The sequence below is a fragment of the Perca flavescens genome, chromosome 22, assembly GCF_004354835.1.
Source record: "Perca flavescens isolate YP-PL-M2 chromosome 22, PFLA_1.0, whole genome shotgun sequence".
In the NCBI taxonomy this organism is placed as follows: Eukaryota; Metazoa; Chordata; class Actinopteri; order Perciformes; family Percidae; genus Perca; species Perca flavescens.
This window is the reverse complement of record NC_041352.1, coordinates 1,881,417-1,899,253: the sequence shown is the minus strand read 5'-3', so window position 1 is coordinate 1,899,253 and position 17,837 is coordinate 1,881,417. Positions and strand designations below refer to the sequence as shown.

The following is a 17,837-nucleotide window of genomic DNA, read 5'->3' as shown; positions in this document are numbered from 1 at the left end:
GTTTTATTTCATTGATCCTCTTGTCTTAAAATGTGGGTAAATAAAAGTAAAACTGTCTGCATGGCTACATACTACAAGAGGTAAGTGAGAACATTTCTCTTATATATATATATATAATGTAGGTGACATAACCCTTTAATTAGAAGGCTACCCACTAATGACTTCATTTATAAAAGATCTCTCTATGGTGATGAACTTGAGAAAAGTCACAATAGAAAAGTCAACTGTCTCATCCTTGCCACAGTGAGCTAAATTTATAACTGTAGCACACCAGGTCTGTATAAAGGCCGGGGTAAAAATAAATTCTGCTGACGTCCAGAACTATGAAGGAGAGGTTGATTGCACTGTGAGCTCCACAAAGTAAACAGTCTACTGAGTGTTCCACCTGTGGTGTACACTGGTCCTTACGCTGATGCACTGTGTTTCTGGAGGGACTCAGAGTTGGTTCTCCCTCACCTCCCCTGGCAGCACTAAGTTATGCCTCAGTTAAAGCACTCCTTATCCCGGCCAATATGAAAAGGTCATTTATTGCACAGTGTTCCCTCTCCTGACAGGCTGAGAAGTGGAATTCTGTCATTTATGACTCAGCTTATAGTTAAAGAAGTATTTTACTGCTGGAAAGAGGGTCTTTTGATCAAATTGAGCTGTCTATGCAGTAGAATTGCACAAATGTTTTTTGAAATTGGTGCTACATGTCCAGAGAAAACAGAAAAAGAAGCTGTGATATTCCCTTTCGCTCAAAATGTAGAAAACCGCACCAGACCAATAAACTCTCCCGCTGGTGGGGTAATGCAAGCACGTCAAGCTTGTCCATATTGACACAGAATGGCAGCCGGCTGACAGAGGTGGGTAGAGTAGCCAAAAATTGTACTCAAGTAAAAGTACTGTTACTTCAGAATAATATGACTCAAGTAAAAGTAAAAAAGTCATCCAAATAATTACTTGAGTAAGAGTAAAAAGTACTTGGTGAAAAAACTACTCAAGTACTGAGTAACTGTTGAGTAACGTCTGGTTTATTTTTTTTAACACAAACATTCAATCAGACAGACAAAAATACAAAATAATCATCTTTAGGCAAATTATAGTCTACTTCATCCAATCAATAAAATAATTTAAATTAATTAATTACAAAATAGCTTAAATTAAAATAATCAAGGAAAATTCAAATACTTAAAAAATAAAATCAATAAAATAATAATACATAAAAAATAAATAAGCACAAGTAACACAAATTTCCAAACCTTTATACTTTTTTTACCAAACTCTGCAGGCAGAACTAGAACAAGGTAATGATGCTGCTGTTTTGGCACTTTTACTAAGGTAAACATGCTCTAAATGTACTACGAAGCAAGATTTGGTTTTCTGTATCATGAAGGTGGATCACTTGTTACCGGGTTCAATCGGGGTGGTAACTCATGCTGGACGCCTAACCTGGTCGGGAGCAGGTTATGTTGGAGATCAGAGATCAACCGGTGTAAAAGCACCGCATACTGACCAATCAATAGTCAATTGATAACGGCGTCACCATTCTTAGAAGACCAGGCGGAGCTCGGTGCGCAGAGAGAGGGAGAGAGGGGTGCGCTCATACAAAAAACATTTAGAGACCGACAACCCCGTTAACATTCCCTGATGGGTATATTTATGAAATATATAGATTTTAATGGGAGGGAATTACATGTCGGCTATTTGTCGGCTTCTTGAGCCATGTGTTGCCAATGCGCACAGCGGTTTGAATTATGTTTTTTATATTTTTTATTTGCTCTCACGATCGCTTCCACTGCCAGGGTTGCAACTGAAATAATAGGCTAAAGCAACGGCAGTTTATGGAAAGCACAAGTGTAATTATGGTCAGATGTTGTGCCTGACTGATGGGGAAGTGATATTGATAAGCGTTGTGATGTAGGCTAGCCTACGCATCTACAGCGTCAGCTATTTATTTATTTTTTGCCAGCTTTCCTCCTGTTTTAGGAAGCAGCGACTGTATTGCGTTTTGTCTGTAAAACCGTGTCTGTGTTCTTCATATTTATGTAGAATTATAGTTTGCTCTTCTTATGTAAAATATGTGGCTATTGGTCATGTTGTGCAAACATCGCCTCTTTTATGTGAACACGCGCCGCTAGATTGGGAAAACCTGGGTTGATTGAACTAGTTGTTAACCACCGTTATATATGTCAGTGGTCGTGACACAGCTTGCGGGACCGCGGTTGTTAGGTTAGGTGAAACCAGGTAACTGAAATAAAATCCAGGACATGTTGATCTGGCCTCTGTGGTGTTCCTCCTCGTCTGTGTAGAATGACGCGTGGAATACCAAAGAGGTAAAAAGAAAAGTAACGAGCTCATTGTAGCCTAATGTAGCGGAGTAAGAGTACAGTTTCTTCTTCACAAATCTACTCAAGTAAAAGTAAAAAGTATAGTGATTTAAAACTACTCCTGGAAGTATAATTTTTTCAAAAACTTACTCAAGTAGATGTAACGGAATAAATGTAACTCGTTACTACCCACCTCTGCCGGCTGATAACAAACAATCTTGTACAACAGTTAGCAACACTAAGCTGAAATATGTTTCTGAAAACATTTTAAGCAAGAAATGGACAATAGAGCAACCGAATCTTGGTTTCTATATATTCTATAGAAATCCACTTCAATACTCCTTCCGTATGTGGAAGTCTAGTCTCATGTTCACGTAATAGGCCCTGGGAAATACCTTGTTTTGGGTCAAACTTGGAGGTTTGTCTCCGGCTCGTGAGTAGGGAGTTCATGGTACTGGTAAGATGAAGGGAAGTTGACCATTATTATTATTAATATTATATTATTATGACACAAAGTTGGTTGAAAATCAGCAAAGTATCCCTTTAACCACAATGCTTTGAAGAAAATGAAATCTCCCAATATTCCTCCAGCTGGCCCTTTTTAACGTAATGGATTGAAGGTTTGTTATTATATTGGGTGATAAAAGTTATCAGGATGTTTTCAGCTCATTTCTCTTTCTGTACCAGACACATTAATAGAGCTCTGATGTCTATCTCACAACCTGTAGACGACACACATTGGACTACCCTTTACTTTAAATGCCATGTGCCCTTTCATTTGAAATAACCAGGAATCCACTTTTCACACAATTTCTATCCCTTGCTGCATTAGACACACACACACACACACACACACACAGACGCATACATGCATACAGTCTCTTGACTTAAAGGCTTAAAATGGTCCTCTTCGTGACCTCCCACCCGTTAAGTGAGTGGACTCCCTCCATCCCTGAGGGAAGGCTGGCGGCAGTGCAGAGTTGAAGGAGAAGTCCTCGGGGTGAACACTTAAGAGAAGTATGTGTGTGTGTGTTTGTGTGTGTTAGAGGCATTTTATAGTTGGGTAAAGTTATTAGGGGTGAACTGAGGCTGGTGTTGGTGGGGGTGCTGTATGTGTGTGTGTGTGACTCTGCATGCTAACAGCAGCTATTCTCAGACAGGGACACCACGGGACACCCTGCTTTTCTCAGGACTGTTCTGGATCTCTCTTCCTCAGTGGCTTCGCTCCCTCTGTCTACATCCTTTGTGTCCTTACGTCACTGTCTCGCTATTGTTGGTCTTTATGTCTCCCTTTTTGCCTTTTATATATCTGGTCCTTTTCCTATCTCTATGCTGGATCTCAACCCTGGTCTAAATTGGTCCTAAACTTGCTTAAATTAATCCCAGTAGTGCTCTGGGAGGAGAGAGTTGGGACTAATGTTTTTAATAAAGCAGTCAGTTCTCAGAGGTTTTCTACTGGTGTATCTGTTTTAATACTATATTGGTTTTTAGCCATGCTAGCTCTTGGGCATGTTGGTCAGCCCACCACTTTGGTCCCAACTGAAATATCTCAACAACTATTGGATGGATTACGATGACATTTTATACAGACAATTGTGGTCTATCCCAGGGTCTTTGGTGATCCCCTGGCTTTTCCTCTAGCACCACCATGAGTTTACTGTACATTTTAGTTTTTTTTGTGAAACGTCTCAAAAACCATTGGATGGATGACCATTAAATATAGATAGATACATTTAATAACTTTTCATCTAGCCATCATCAGGTCAAATTTATTTGGTTTATGCCCAACACTGATGACATTTTCACTAGCCTTAGTTGATAAGCAAATGTTAGCATCTCCTATGCTAAACTAAGATAGTGACCATGGTAATTATTATTATATTATCAGAATTCTAGCATTGCCATTGTTAGCACTTTTTGAGTACAGCCTCACAGAGATGATATTATTTCCTTTTTTGTTTTTTTAGACAAATACTGACACAATTAATATGTTGTCCATGTAATTTGTGTCATGTTAATTTTGAGCAACATCAACCAAACCTACTGTATATTAAACTTAGCACAAAAAGTAAGGGAATTTGTGTTTGGTAGATTATTTATCTGTGGTAACAATGCTTTTTGGCAATAAATCTTATACCGTTGGAAAGCCTGTTTAGTTCCCTTTCAAATGGTGCCCGATTTGTAAGGAACATGCATTTGTGGGATGAGCAGCAGTGCTGAGTATGTGGGTTGCACCCATGAACAATTTGCCAAATCTTCTCTGCCAATGCCAAACAGCTTATTCTGCCATTGACTCGTTTGGTGTTTGGATGATTCTGCCTACAGCCGATGGATTGTAGTGTCAAAGTGTGGAGAAGACACGGAGAAAACTATGCTGATTGCTGCACCGATAGAGTAACAACTTTTGGTGGAGGCATCATGATGGTGTGGGGTGGCATCTCCCTCACTGGAAAAACAAGGCTCGTCATCATTGGAGGCAATCTCAATGCAGAGATATAGAGATGAGATTCTGCAACCAGTGCCAATCCCATATCTCCACAGTCTGGGACCGAACTCTATCCTCTAAGATGACAATGCTCGCCCCCACAGGGCGGGGTTTATCAGAGACTACCTCCAGGATGTGGGAGTGGAGAGGATGGAGTGGCCTGCCAGCAGTCCTGACCTCAACCCCATTGAACACTTGTGGGATCAGCTTGGGCGTGCTGTTCGTGCCAGAGTGACCAACACAACCACGTTGGCTGACTTGCGACAAATGCTGGTTGAAGAATGAGATGCCATCCCACAGCAGTGTGTGACCAGGCTGGTGACCAGCATGAGGAGGAGGTGCCAGGCTGCTGGGGCTGTGTATGGTTCTTCCACACGCTACTGAGGCTCCTGTTTGTGAAATGAATAAATTGTTAAATTGCCAATATGTCTTGTTTCTTCAAACTTCAATCATCCAATCCACCAAATGAGTCAATTGCAGAATAAGCTGTTTGGCATTGGCAGAGAAGATTTAGCAAATTTTTCATGGGCGCAACCCACATACTCAGTGCTGCTGCTCATCCCACAAATGGATGTTCCTTACAAATGGGGCACCATTTGATAGGGAACTAAACAAGCTTCCCAGTGGTATAAGATTTATTGCCAAAAAGCATTGTTACCACAGAGAAATAATCTACCAAACAAACATTTCCTTACTTTTTGTGCTAAGTTTATATGTGTGCTCATTGTCACATGTTGAGTGAAATATATGATGCAAGTGGTTATGCCCAAACATAACTTCATCCAATAAATTGGCTGTGAGTGTTGACAGGGGTAAGGGAGATTATTTGAGATGTTTTGTTTATCACTAAATCTTTTGTTCATCACTGCATATGTCTGTTTTCTGTCTGTGACTGATTAAAAGAATGGGCCATAACTCACGTTATCTCTCTCTCTCAGGGCGAGGTCAAGGTGGAGGAGCCAGGCAGCTGCTGTCCAGTCTGTAGAAAGCAGTTTCCAGGTTAGTACACCATACAGTATGCAGGAAAACACATCACACATCAACTTAGAGACTGTTCAGTGGCTCAATTGTTATCCTAAACCCATGCTCATCTATGGTAATGCTACATAAATGGAACAATTAAAATACTACTTGTTGTAAAACATGCAAATCTCAAACAAACAGAGAAAACCACAAGGGTTCCCTTTATTCCATGTCATGACTTCCAAACCCATTCTTTGGGTTTAAATATTCTATAGTTCATTTTATAGGAGGCTAAAACTACTACTTAGTTAAACTACAGCACATTGGGGCTTTAATACTGTATCTCTCCCAGTGGAGGAAATGTCACATGCTGCGAGCATGGCAATGTCACTATGCTCTCTGGAAGGAACTCTCTGGCTAAGTCTCTTCTATTGTTCCTCCTTTTTTTCATGCAAAATTTATGGTTTCTCATAATCTCCTTTTCCTTGCCCTCTGTTCCCTCCTTTGCTCTGTCCAATCTCATTTTGCCCCTTTCCCTCCATCCTCTCTGTGTTTCTACCAGACGAGCCCGTGCCAGAGTGTCGTCGCCATGTGCAGGTCAAGAACATCACCAAGGGAAACTGTCGGCTTGACAACGTGGAGGTCAGCTTCTGCCGGGGACGCTGTCTGTCCAGGACAGATGTCATCCTGGAGGTACAGAGAACACACAAAGACAAGATATTCCTCTCTGAACATGACGAGTATTGACTTTAACATGAGGGAAAGCACAGTAAACATCAATGCAGGCAGCAAAGTGGACTAAAAGGGACCAGAACTGGAACAAAAAACAAAAAAAGCTGTTGGTTATAATTGTTTGGAAATTGCCCATCTGGACTTCACACCTAATAATGTTTAATCATGTAGTGCAGGGGTCTCCAACCTTTCTTCATCTGAGGGCTACTTTAAAATAACGAAAGTGGCGAAGAGCTACTTGCATCACATTGCTTACATTTATTTACATAACACACATAAGCTGAATGAAGCTACTGTTTGCTGAAATTGCTATACCCAAAGCTTATGAAAAATCTTAACTTCACGTCAAGGTTCATGACTATTTCGCACTTCTTTAGCCCACAAAGTTAGCTACATCACTGAAAATATTCCCATCAGGGTCAAGAAACAATTACCACTTTACACGTCTCTGGGCCACAAAGTTAGCTACCTCACTTTTAATAATGTTGGGGTAATTTTGTGTCTCAGTTTGTCAACCTATTGGCGAGCTACTGGAAATCTGCTTGCGAGCTACTGGATGGAGACCCATGATGTAGTGCAATAAAGTTAGACAAAAGCTGTTAAACAATTTTGTCCTTTAAAATCCTTACAAACTAACCATTAAAACAATTTCACAATATGCAAGAAAATAATCAGAATTATTGCATCAGGGTGTTAAGAGTGTTTTTTTTTTCAAAACATAATGTAGTCACACACATGGCCCATGCAGCTGGTCACACCTGCTGTAATCTAACTTCGTCATAGATAAACACAGGCCAGTAAGACACTTGCAGAGAACAGCTAACAGTCTCAAACTGATTGTTTTGCCTTCTGTCAGCTGTGGCTACAGTTAAATACACAGTTCACATGAAGGCAGGACAGTAAAATCCCCAGTGATCTACAGTACAGGCCAAAAGTTTGGACACACCTTCTCATTCAATGCGTTTCCTTTTTCTTTTCATGACTATTTACATTATAGATTCTCACTGAAGGCATCTAAACTATGAATGAACACATATGGAACTTAACAAAAAAGTGTGAAATAACTGAAAACATGTCTTATATTTTAGATTCTTCAAAGTAGCCACCCTTTGCTTTTTTATTAATAAGGGAAAATATTCCACTAATTAACCCTGACAAAGCACACCTGTGAAGGTAAAACCATTTCAGGTGACTACCTCATGAAGCTCATTGAGAGAACACCAAGGGTTTGCAGAGTTATCATGTGTTCATTCATAGTTTTGATGCTTTCAGTGAGAATCTACAATGTAAATAGTCATGAAAATAAAGAAACACATTGAATGAGAAGGTGTGTCCAAACTTTTGGCCTGTACTGTACATATAGATGTTTTGTATGTGAGACTTGTGTGGGGGTCACATGTAAATTCTGTTAGAGATTCTATCTGTTTCTTTTTCTCCTTTTGTCTTTCCTGCTTTCACTCGTTTTCGTTTTTTATCCTTGCAAGACAGCAAGCTCATCACCATGGTGACATTGTTCTCCCTTGGCATCCATACATCACTGTAAAAATAGAGTCATTTAGATTAGTGAAAATAAACATCTGCTCAGCCACATATGTCATTACCTCCTGTTACTGTGGCAACCAGTGACTAGGCAGTTGCAGAAAAGTTCCCTTTGGATTGATCAGCAGGACTGGAGGAAGCAGGAATTTATTCACAAGAATCACATGCTCTTTCCCACCACCAGCTGAAGTCCTCAATGCATGCAGGCACACACATGCACACACACTGTGGACTTTTCAAAGTGTGTGAAGTATTAATAACTATTTTACAGAGAGCTTGGAGGTGTTTTTGATCCTGGACTTCCTCTCACCTACTTATCCTATTACCTATCATTCTCTGCTACCAGCCATTGTACCGTTCCACAATCTCTCTCCTCTTCCTAAACTAATTGGAAACACAAGCACAACTCCCAAGAAGCTACCTTCATGCAAAACACCAAGGCTGGGGTATTTCAAGAGTTACAAAAATACCAAATTACCACCTAATTCTCAATGATGTGGTTGTATTGTGTTTGAGCTGTCTAAGTTATCTGTTTTACTTTTTGGATTTGTCATGTAATGCATCAGGCACAAACTATTATTACAATTGTTAATATCATTATTATTCATCTTTATAATGTAAGATCACCAAAAGGTGCTGTGTCTCAGTATTTTGTCAACCAAAAGCTTAAAGGTCCAATGTGTAATAGTATATTTACTATAATAAATCCAAAAATGACCCCAATGCGTCATCAGATATTAAGGAAACATAACAAGTTGAAATACTGTCTTTTCTGACAACAATGCCAGTATTTTCTCCTTTTGAAATTTCCAACAGAACGTTTTCAGAACGAAAACGTAAACCCAGCGCGCTACAGCTGTAACGTTAGTACAGCCATGAAAGCAGCATACAAACAATGGGATCAGCGGAGATAGATTCTACCAGACCTAAAAAAAAAAACGGCATGTCTCTAACAGTTGTGTGGCCAGAGACGTTACAAACCCCAAAATATTGGAGATGTATTTTCAGGCTAATTTATCACAGCTACTAGGGACGGCATTTTATGTCATTTCAACATTTGTGTACTCATATTGAATTATATAGCTAGAGTACCCGAGTTGGTTACTCGCAAAAACAAATTGAGACATAGCCAGTAAAGTGATCCTAACTGGTCCTCGCTAACGCCGCCGCCGTGTTCAGTTGGATGGAGAAGACGGCAAGTTAGTGTTATTTTTAGCGGTTCCTACTGTAATTCTAAGCCGAAAAAGTGTGTCTGTCAGTTGGGTACAGAGCTGTGTGAGCATGGGCTTCTATGACTGTCAATATAGCCAGCATCTAACGTTAGCTACTCCGCTGTGCTGTGGAGTAATGTCTGGCTATGTGAGACTAGCATCTAACGTTAGCTACTCCGCTGTGCTGTGGAGTAATGTCTGGCTATGTGAGACTAGCATCTAACGTTATCTACTCCGCTGTGCTGTGGAGTAATGTCTGGCTATGTGAGACAAGCGTCTAGCAACATAGTTGTGGATGCTCCTTCAGCGCGCTTTGGAGGAGGGTCTGGCAAAGCGAGACCATGGAGTCTGGGGTCTCAGCCTGGCAACCTCCGGCAACTTGGAGTCTGGGGAGGAGGGGGCGGGGAGACAACTCTCTCCAGTATTTTTAAGTTGTACTGCAGCAACTATATCAAACACTAGAAATAACAGTCAGTATAACATATTGCACCTTTAAAGCTGCACTAATTAATAATTTTGTATTTAAAAATGGGCAGTATTTGTAAATGTAAAAGTGAACCTACAGATAATTGTCAACTGACTCTGCAGTTCCCCTCAGCTCTATGAAGCGTTTTGGCATCTTTCAGCTCTGTGATTTGATTTTACCACCTGCAACTTTAATGTTTTGGTTCACACTTATTGCTCTTATTTTCAGCTGCAGAAAACAGCTGTTTTTAGTGAAAAAAAACAAACACTGATAAACCCACTGTAGGCCAACTGCTCAGCACCAAACGCAGACAGACACAGCAACAAGCTGGTGAACATGTGGAGTTGAGCAGCTAAAAAGCCAGATATTTTTTCTATTATTTCCCTCGGGGAGTTGTGAAGATGTAACAGAGCTAAAAGAAGAGTGATACTGGACTTACAAGTGGACAGACATTGTCTCCAAATGAATGCTGCTGTTGCTCTGTGTGTGATGGATGTATACATAAGCAACCCTCTGCTAACACTTTATATAGTCATAACATGTCAGTGCTGTGTTTACAGCTTCTAACCCCACTTCCACAAGCGGCCAAAATAATTGCAATTTCTAATTGCTCGACTATGTTTAGCAGTCTGCCGTTTGGTTATTGGGCTTATCGGAGCTCATTTGCTGACAGCTGGCTGAAATTACCTTTATGAAAGCCGGATTTGCTGGACAATGTAAGCAACTAACTAAAAGAGGCTAAAAAGCTCTGTGGAGCTGCATAGTTTGATTCTAATTCTCTGTGGCTTCTTCAGTGTGAGCGACCCCTTACACATTACGTGTCTTGATATGATTCTTTGTTAATATAGAAAATATTTCCATGTGGAGCTTTAAACTATAGTCTGATGTTGATGATTTTATATTTTCAGGTGATATTTTATTGCCTGTTGGTGTGTGATATACTCCCCCTATATTGAAGTTAGAATCAATTTGTCCTTAATACTGTAAACTTTAGTCCACCCTCTCTCATTTTGTCATTGAATAGGTCAGGGTTCTAATTTCTTCATCTGCCTCCACTCTCCTCCTATATTAATCCTGCTGATACCATTTCGACTCCTTTAAACTCATCCTCCTTTTTTCCTCTCTTCCTTGACTTCCAACCCCCCAATGTTTGTTTTTTTAATTCTAAATTCTCCTCCTCCTCTAAACCTCCTCCTCCTCTAATTTCACCCTTTCCTCATCATATTCTCCTCTCCTAATTGGCTCCCTCTACCTTATCCCTCTGGCTCTCCTTTCACCTCTTCTCGTCCTTTTGCTTCACTCCTCCTCTTCCATCATATCATTCTCTCTTGTCCTCTCTCCTTCTCTACAGGAGCCCTACCTCCAGTCAGTTTGCAAGTGCTGTAGTTACCGTTTGGACCCTGACAACCCAGTCCGTTTCCTCAGCCTTCAGTGTGAGAGTGGAGAGAGCGAGCCGATCGTCCTGCCCGTCATACACAGCTGTGAATGCGCCAGCTGCCAAGGTGGGGAAGAATGAATGTGGCTGAATGGATTTGCATGTTCATCTCTTACATCAGTGTGAGAAGCCAGAGTTTGAATAGATGTAAAAATGTTGTACGTCGCACACGTTTACACACTCCAGGCTCCCAGCACACACATAGGAATGGCACGGAAGTGCTAGGCATGTTCTCAACAGGGAGAGTCAGGGAACTTGATTGAAAAATCGAGAAGTGTATCGCAGAAGTTATTTTACAACTTTTCTCATATGATATTTTCATTTTACTGATCGTGAAATATTAGAGAAAACACCTTTGAGCGGGTTAAATGGACAGAAAACTGCTACTGCTCTTCTTCAAATGTGGCTTAACTAATATAGACTAACAGCATGTAAGCCAAACATGATTCTTATCATTCTAATGCCACTAGCTTTGGATAAAGTGAGAACAGTTTGTTTTCCATTCAGCACCATTATCAACACTCCCACACTGATGTGGGGATCATATAACTGAGCTCATGAGTGGCCGACATGGCACGGTGGCTAATTTAAAGCTGAGGGACACCGTTAACATGTTATTACTGTGCAATGAAACCTGACAAAATCTCAGATTAAAGGCACACCATCTTGCTTAAACTATTGACCTATAATGTGTTGCGTGCACCTTTTCAGGTTTGGGTTCTTCTAAATTCCAATTACAAACTAAGCCAGCTTTAAAGAACTTAGAAATCCCTTTAGTTCAGTTATCCACTTAAAGTATAAAGAACAGAACCCTGGGGCCACACCCCAATCAGTGATGTCACAGCAGGTGTTCAAAATGAGCAGTGGTCAGTGTGTTGCCTGTTAAAGGAAATGGAGTGAAGGTGGCACATGAGTGGGCAGGTAGATGTAGGACGTTACACTAGCTCAGTGGTTCCCAACCTTCTCTGTCTGACAGTCCCGTAAGATGTAGTACCCCTTCATCAACACCACCTGTCATGTTCCAGATGGGTTCAGGTAAAGGGATTTAACACTATTGATGATGATGATAAAGTGGATATTTCTAGCTCAAACTGGCATTGTGCTGGTCAGTCTTCGGAAAGCACCCACGAAAAATACCTGCTGTAACATCACTGAAAGTTTTACCCTGTAGAAGGCAGCTCAGTAAGCGACTGGAACACTCAACCATCATGTCTGTCTCAGTCACTTTCCATTAACACCAGGCGGACATACACTGCTAATCTTAGCGAAACATACGTTTGCCTTTGCCCAGCATGAATAATTCAATCACGGATCCCACCTCTGAAGCAATTATGTGCTAATCCATTCATCAACATGGCTGATTGCATTAGTTAATTGGATGTAGCCAAATACTATACAGAACATCCCCCACCAGCTCATATTCCCCTCCCAGCTCTACACTCCGGCAGTCTGACGGATTTGGTTGTTACAGTGATCAGTCTTGGATAGCGTGTGGTCGCTCTCACACACACACTTCTCATCTGATGCTCTATCTTCTGACTGCTGTTGGGATTGTGCTTTATGTATTTTTAATGTTATACATGCATTTGAAATAACTTTCTATACATTGGCAATATATTCAATATAAAACATTTTTAAATACAGTTCAAATATGAAATTCAACGTGTATTAAGTCATGCTGTTCAGAGAGATTTCCAAATGAAGATAACATGCTTTAGAGACACTGGATGTCTGTCTTTTATCCTGCAGAGGAAGCAGTGAAGTTATGATTCCATCAGTCTCCTCCTCACAGGACTTCTTGTCCAGACGTGTGTGTGTGTGTGTGTGTGTGTGTGCGTGTGTGCGTGCGTGCGTGCATGCGTGCGTGCGTGCGTGCGTGTGCATCAGGGCGAGTATGAACACCAAGCCGAGTGGGAGCGCCACACTGAAAGCCAGCTGGGTGATGGTTCGTGAATTTTGGGAAGGACAGATCGTTGGATGGATTGTTGTAAAAATGTTGATGTACACATTGTTCTGTAGTCCTTAGACATCATATGACTGGATGCTACTGCTGATCATAGAGTTTCTGTTCTGAAATGTTAACCTTTATTCTTCAACCTGTACAGCTTTTTTTCTACTGTAATATTAAAGGACCTATGATCCTAAGACCTATTATGCATTGAAATGTGTTGTTTGTATGTTTAAAGAAAATGAAAACAACTATATGTGCCATCAGTTTTCTTTAAGTTGGAGTTTACTCTCACTGTTTGATGAAATCTTTTTCAGTACAGTTCAGGTCCAATGGACTGGTCAGTAACCAGTTTCTACACATGAAGAATACTGTCAGCTGTCTGTCTTTTTATTATCAGTTGTTCCAAAAAAGACCCATGCCTTTTCCATCATGTATATCTTTGAACAGCACTTACAGTAACCAGCAGCATGTTGCAAAACTCCCAGTCCCTCCGATTCCCCTCATTTCCCCACATCCTTCTCTCCTGTTACATACACCCAATTTATTACAAATAGTCAGCAGCACTGACTTGTGAATAAAGATGAAATAGTTCCAGATTTCCTCATCAACACTCAACTTTGCCTTTGCCTCACACAGTTTATGATATTTTAATACCATACAATGCACCAACTGTGTTTGGCTCCCAGTTCAGAGCAATACGTAGCTTTGCTTGTAATAAACACGTATCTGTAAGTGTATACACTTTGTTTAAGCTCTGGAGGGTATAAGTAAAATAAAAACATCTGCTGTACTAAGGGAATTTTAAGTTTAATAAGACACACAAAATACATTCATTTTAATGAGACACCCAAAATATATACATTTTCTAACAATCGCTCCATTCACTCGATGACGTGAGTGTAGATAGATAAAACGGAGGCTCCAGAACAGTGGCGGTTTTAGACAAATTTTACTAGGGGGGCTAAGGAGGTGCCAGTGTTTAACCAGACGGGCACATAAAAAAATAGCAACAAATGATGTTTAAAGATTCTAAACTTTATTTTACTTTAGAGTAAAAGGGGGGGCCACAGGGGTGTCCAGGGACATGTCTACAGAGGCACGGGCCTCTACTACTGCTCCAGAAGAATGGAGGATTGATACAAGGTTGGTCCACACAGATCCATATTTAGGAAGGAAAACAGTGTAACAAATGATGACACAAATTTATGATAGCAATTAAAACAGATGAGAAAGGCTTTGTTCAGAGTTTTTACAGAATAGAATGTAACATGACACTGGCCTTGACACAAGCATCCTTCCATAAGAGCCAACTTCCACACTTAAGGTTTGAGCCCTGAGAACCAGATATAAATCAGCCGTAAATGAATCGAATTACATTTTTTTGTTTGTTTTTTTCCAAAGATGAAGGTGTGGGCATGTTCCATGATTTATATTAGTTCAGAAAAAATAAAGTTGTAAATATTGATTCAGATGTTTCCCTGGAAATGCTATATATACATTGATAGAGTTTAATTTGCTGCTAAACTGTTTGTATATTATAAGTAGATGTAGCTTTTATTGGATGTGTCAAAGTGAAGCCTGGAGCTTTTTCACTTCCTTTATTCAGACATGTTTTAATTATTGTGCAAGGTAAAACACATTAAGAACTCCTCCATGATTGTCTTTGTGTGTGTGTGTGTATGTGTGTGTGTGTGCGTGCGCGTGGGCATGCGCGCATGTATGTGTGTAAATAGAAAAAGAGTTGGCCAGGCTGGGATCTGTCTTATCTATGACAAGAAACTGTCTGCCTTTTTCTCTTCCTCCTTCCCCTCACCTCCTCCCCTCCTTGTCTCCTCCATCCTCCCCTCCTCCCTCTCTCCTTTCCTGACTAAATAAGGGAGTTGAGAGAGGAAGGCTGACCAGCAAGCTTCCTCTGGCTTTCAGCTGCTGTAGTAAATACTGCTGGATGTAATAAGAGCAGGAACTGATGCATTTTTTTTTTTTTTAATTCATACCAAAATGTCACATTTTGATAGATGGCTTCTCAGGCCTTGTCCCACTGCAAGGCTGCAATTCATCATGTCTGACCAATCATTAAAGCACTGATTGCTGGAAAAATGAATGCATTTATGCTGCTGTGCAGGTCATTTTGATAAATGCACCCAGCGAGCAGCAGTGTTGCTTTAGGTCCGCAGCTATTACTCAGTCAAGGCTTATTACATCCCAGAGATGGATACAAAAACACTCAAGTTCTGATGGATTTAAAGGGAAAACTCTGAGAAAGCATGATGTTGTTGGACATACAGAGGGACAGCTGTCTGCTGCTGCCTTCAAGTGTAGTCAGAAAAAGAAAAAATCTGTCTGTAGCACATATCTTTTCATACATCATCACAGCAACTTTTGGATTCCTATAATATGTATATCTAATTCCTGAATACAAAAAAAAAACAAAAAAAACACTGTCTCACTTACTGCTTTTTTGTGTATTTACTAATGTATTAAATGAGTTCCATATATACATATCTACATACAAAGCTACTTTTGCTATACTTTACTTTATTCTTTATTCAGGACCCAAAAAAACGGCCCATAGCACAATACAAAACATACAATAAAAAATGACTGCAACAGTCAGAGTTCCACAATACACAAAAAGAGTGTTCAGAGATTAGCGTAAGGACTAAAAGGCCAATGGTTCCACGATCTCAAAGTGAACCTAATGATGCTGCTGAATGACTCCGTTAGTCTACACGTACATCTGTACATGAGATTCCTGAGTACAGCAGGACAGGTGGATACATCAACACTTACAAACATTTGGCTTGCACTGCTCCATCGTGGCACTCAGCAGCCTCAGGCCATCGTTATATACCACATGGAGTTTCTGCATACTGCTTTTTTTTATAGCACCGCCACAAGTGGGCAGTATACATTAGGGTGCAAAAAGCTTTAAAAAGTGTGGTCTTCACAGACAATGAACACATACTAAATGTGCGATTCAGCATATTAGCGTGTTCATATGTCATACAGTATAGTCTGTGAATGTCCCTATCATCAGACAGGTCATCAGTAATATAGTGTCCTAAGTATTTGACCTCATCACACACTTTAAGGACAGTACCAGACAGAGAGAAAGCAGGAAATGACAGTTTATTGTCCTGCCTGCTTCTAGCAATCATTATATTACTCTTCTTAGGATTGTACTTAATGTCAAAGTGTGAGCCATATTGGGAGCAGACCCTTAGTAACTGTTGAAGGCCAGCACTATATGGACAAAGAATCACCAGATCATCTGCGTACATCAATCTATAGTGTCTATAGTATCTATAGTATCATCTATAGTATTTGATTTGGTAAGATTTCTACCAGACACGTGGAGGGGCACAATTAAGCACTTTCAAAGTAGGGAGAAGCCTACAGGGAGCCTGGAAATCAATATATGAACTACATTATTTTAATCATTAAATGGTGACAATAATTCCACGGTCTCTGCTCCCTGAACTCATAATGTAACAATAGGCCCACTCAAATCTTTCCACAAATCAAACTAAATTCAAAAGGCATCCCAATGTGAAGCCAGTGTGTAGAGAATTAATATAATCTCAGCATTCTGCAACATTAAGAAAAAGAAAAACAATATGACCTCATTGAAAGCCAATCATCATCGAATTCATTTAAATGGATGGATTTGTATACATTTGATGACATTTCAGTATTTTGTGAGATGTGTGTGTGTGTGTGTGTGTGTGTGTGTGTGTGTACATATATGATGTGGATTTAGTTAGATAATTTGTGCAATCAAGTGTAATTTCCCTGTAATTTGGCTGACTATGTTTTAAATTGTAGTTGCAGAAACCACATGGCTAAACTCTGAGTTTAACGTCAGTACATTCCTTACACAAAGACTAGACATTACAGTCCTATGCACACACTGACTAAATAGAACTGGTCAATAATTCGTGTTCTCTTCAGCCTAAGCCACAATATCCGACAGTACGTAAAGGCATCATCCCAAGCATGACGGCGGGGGGGGGGGGGGGGGGAACCCCGGCGATGTGACGTCACGTAGCTGAGCAGCCTGAGTGGGGAATCCCCATCCAACCCTGAAACACAAAGAAGCAGCAGCAGCATCAGAATTGCAGTACCTCGGCACATTCACATCAAAGTCACTGATTCAGTGACAGTGACAATTTACCTCAGGGGGCCTAAATGTTCCTTAGTGGGGAAACACATACAATGGGAGCAGACAGCCACACGTGTGTTTATGTCTCACTCTCAAATGAGTCCCTCCCATACAGCAAGACAGTCCTGCAGCCTAGAGCGAACACCTGTCACCAGCAGCCGTTTGGCCGCAGCCTTTCAGAGCAGGTGTGTGATAAAGCTGCGGTGTAACCAGAGACTCTATGGGGGCAACACACAGAGCACGTTCCTCTTTTATCTGATACCAGCTGCATTATAAATGCTTAAGTAGCTGGGCTTACCCTGCCTGTGTGTCATCCCCCCCAATTTTAACACATGAATAATTTATAATAACATTCTACTGGGGCCCATAGCACACAAGAGTACCCATGGCCCCACTTTGGGAACATCGGGTGTAATACAAAGGTTGTTTTTTTTGTTTTTTTTCGGCGAGTATTTGGGTAGCTGGGAGCGCATCTACTTCTTCATCCATCACAAGTGTGAGCAGTTTCCGATGAGCAAAGGGTTAAAAGAGGCGCAGCTAGACGCCGGTGGAGCTGAAGTCATCCGCCAGAGCGCACAGCGAGG

At 40.6% G+C, this 17,837-nt stretch overlaps 1 protein-coding gene across 2 annotated transcripts in view; it reads left to right on the top strand.

The window, feature by feature from the left end:
* LOC114549310 (SCO-spondin) overlaps positions 1 to 13,386 on the top strand; it is a 31,252-nt gene extending 17,866 nt beyond the window's left edge. For both annotated transcript variants that reach the window (XM_028569559.1, XM_028569560.1), the window contains 4 exons: positions 5,733 to 5,793; positions 6,320 to 6,450; positions 11,057 to 11,207; positions 12,890 to 13,386. In XM_028569559.1, the coding sequence (XP_028425360.1) occupies positions 5,733 to 5,793; positions 6,320 to 6,450; positions 11,057 to 11,207; positions 12,890 to 12,909 (363 nt within the window). In that variant the 3' untranslated portion in view covers positions 12,910 to 13,386. The remainder of the gene's footprint in view (positions 1 to 5,732; positions 5,794 to 6,319; positions 6,451 to 11,056; positions 11,208 to 12,889) is intronic.
* Positions 13,387 to 17,837: the final 4,451 nt, after the last annotated feature.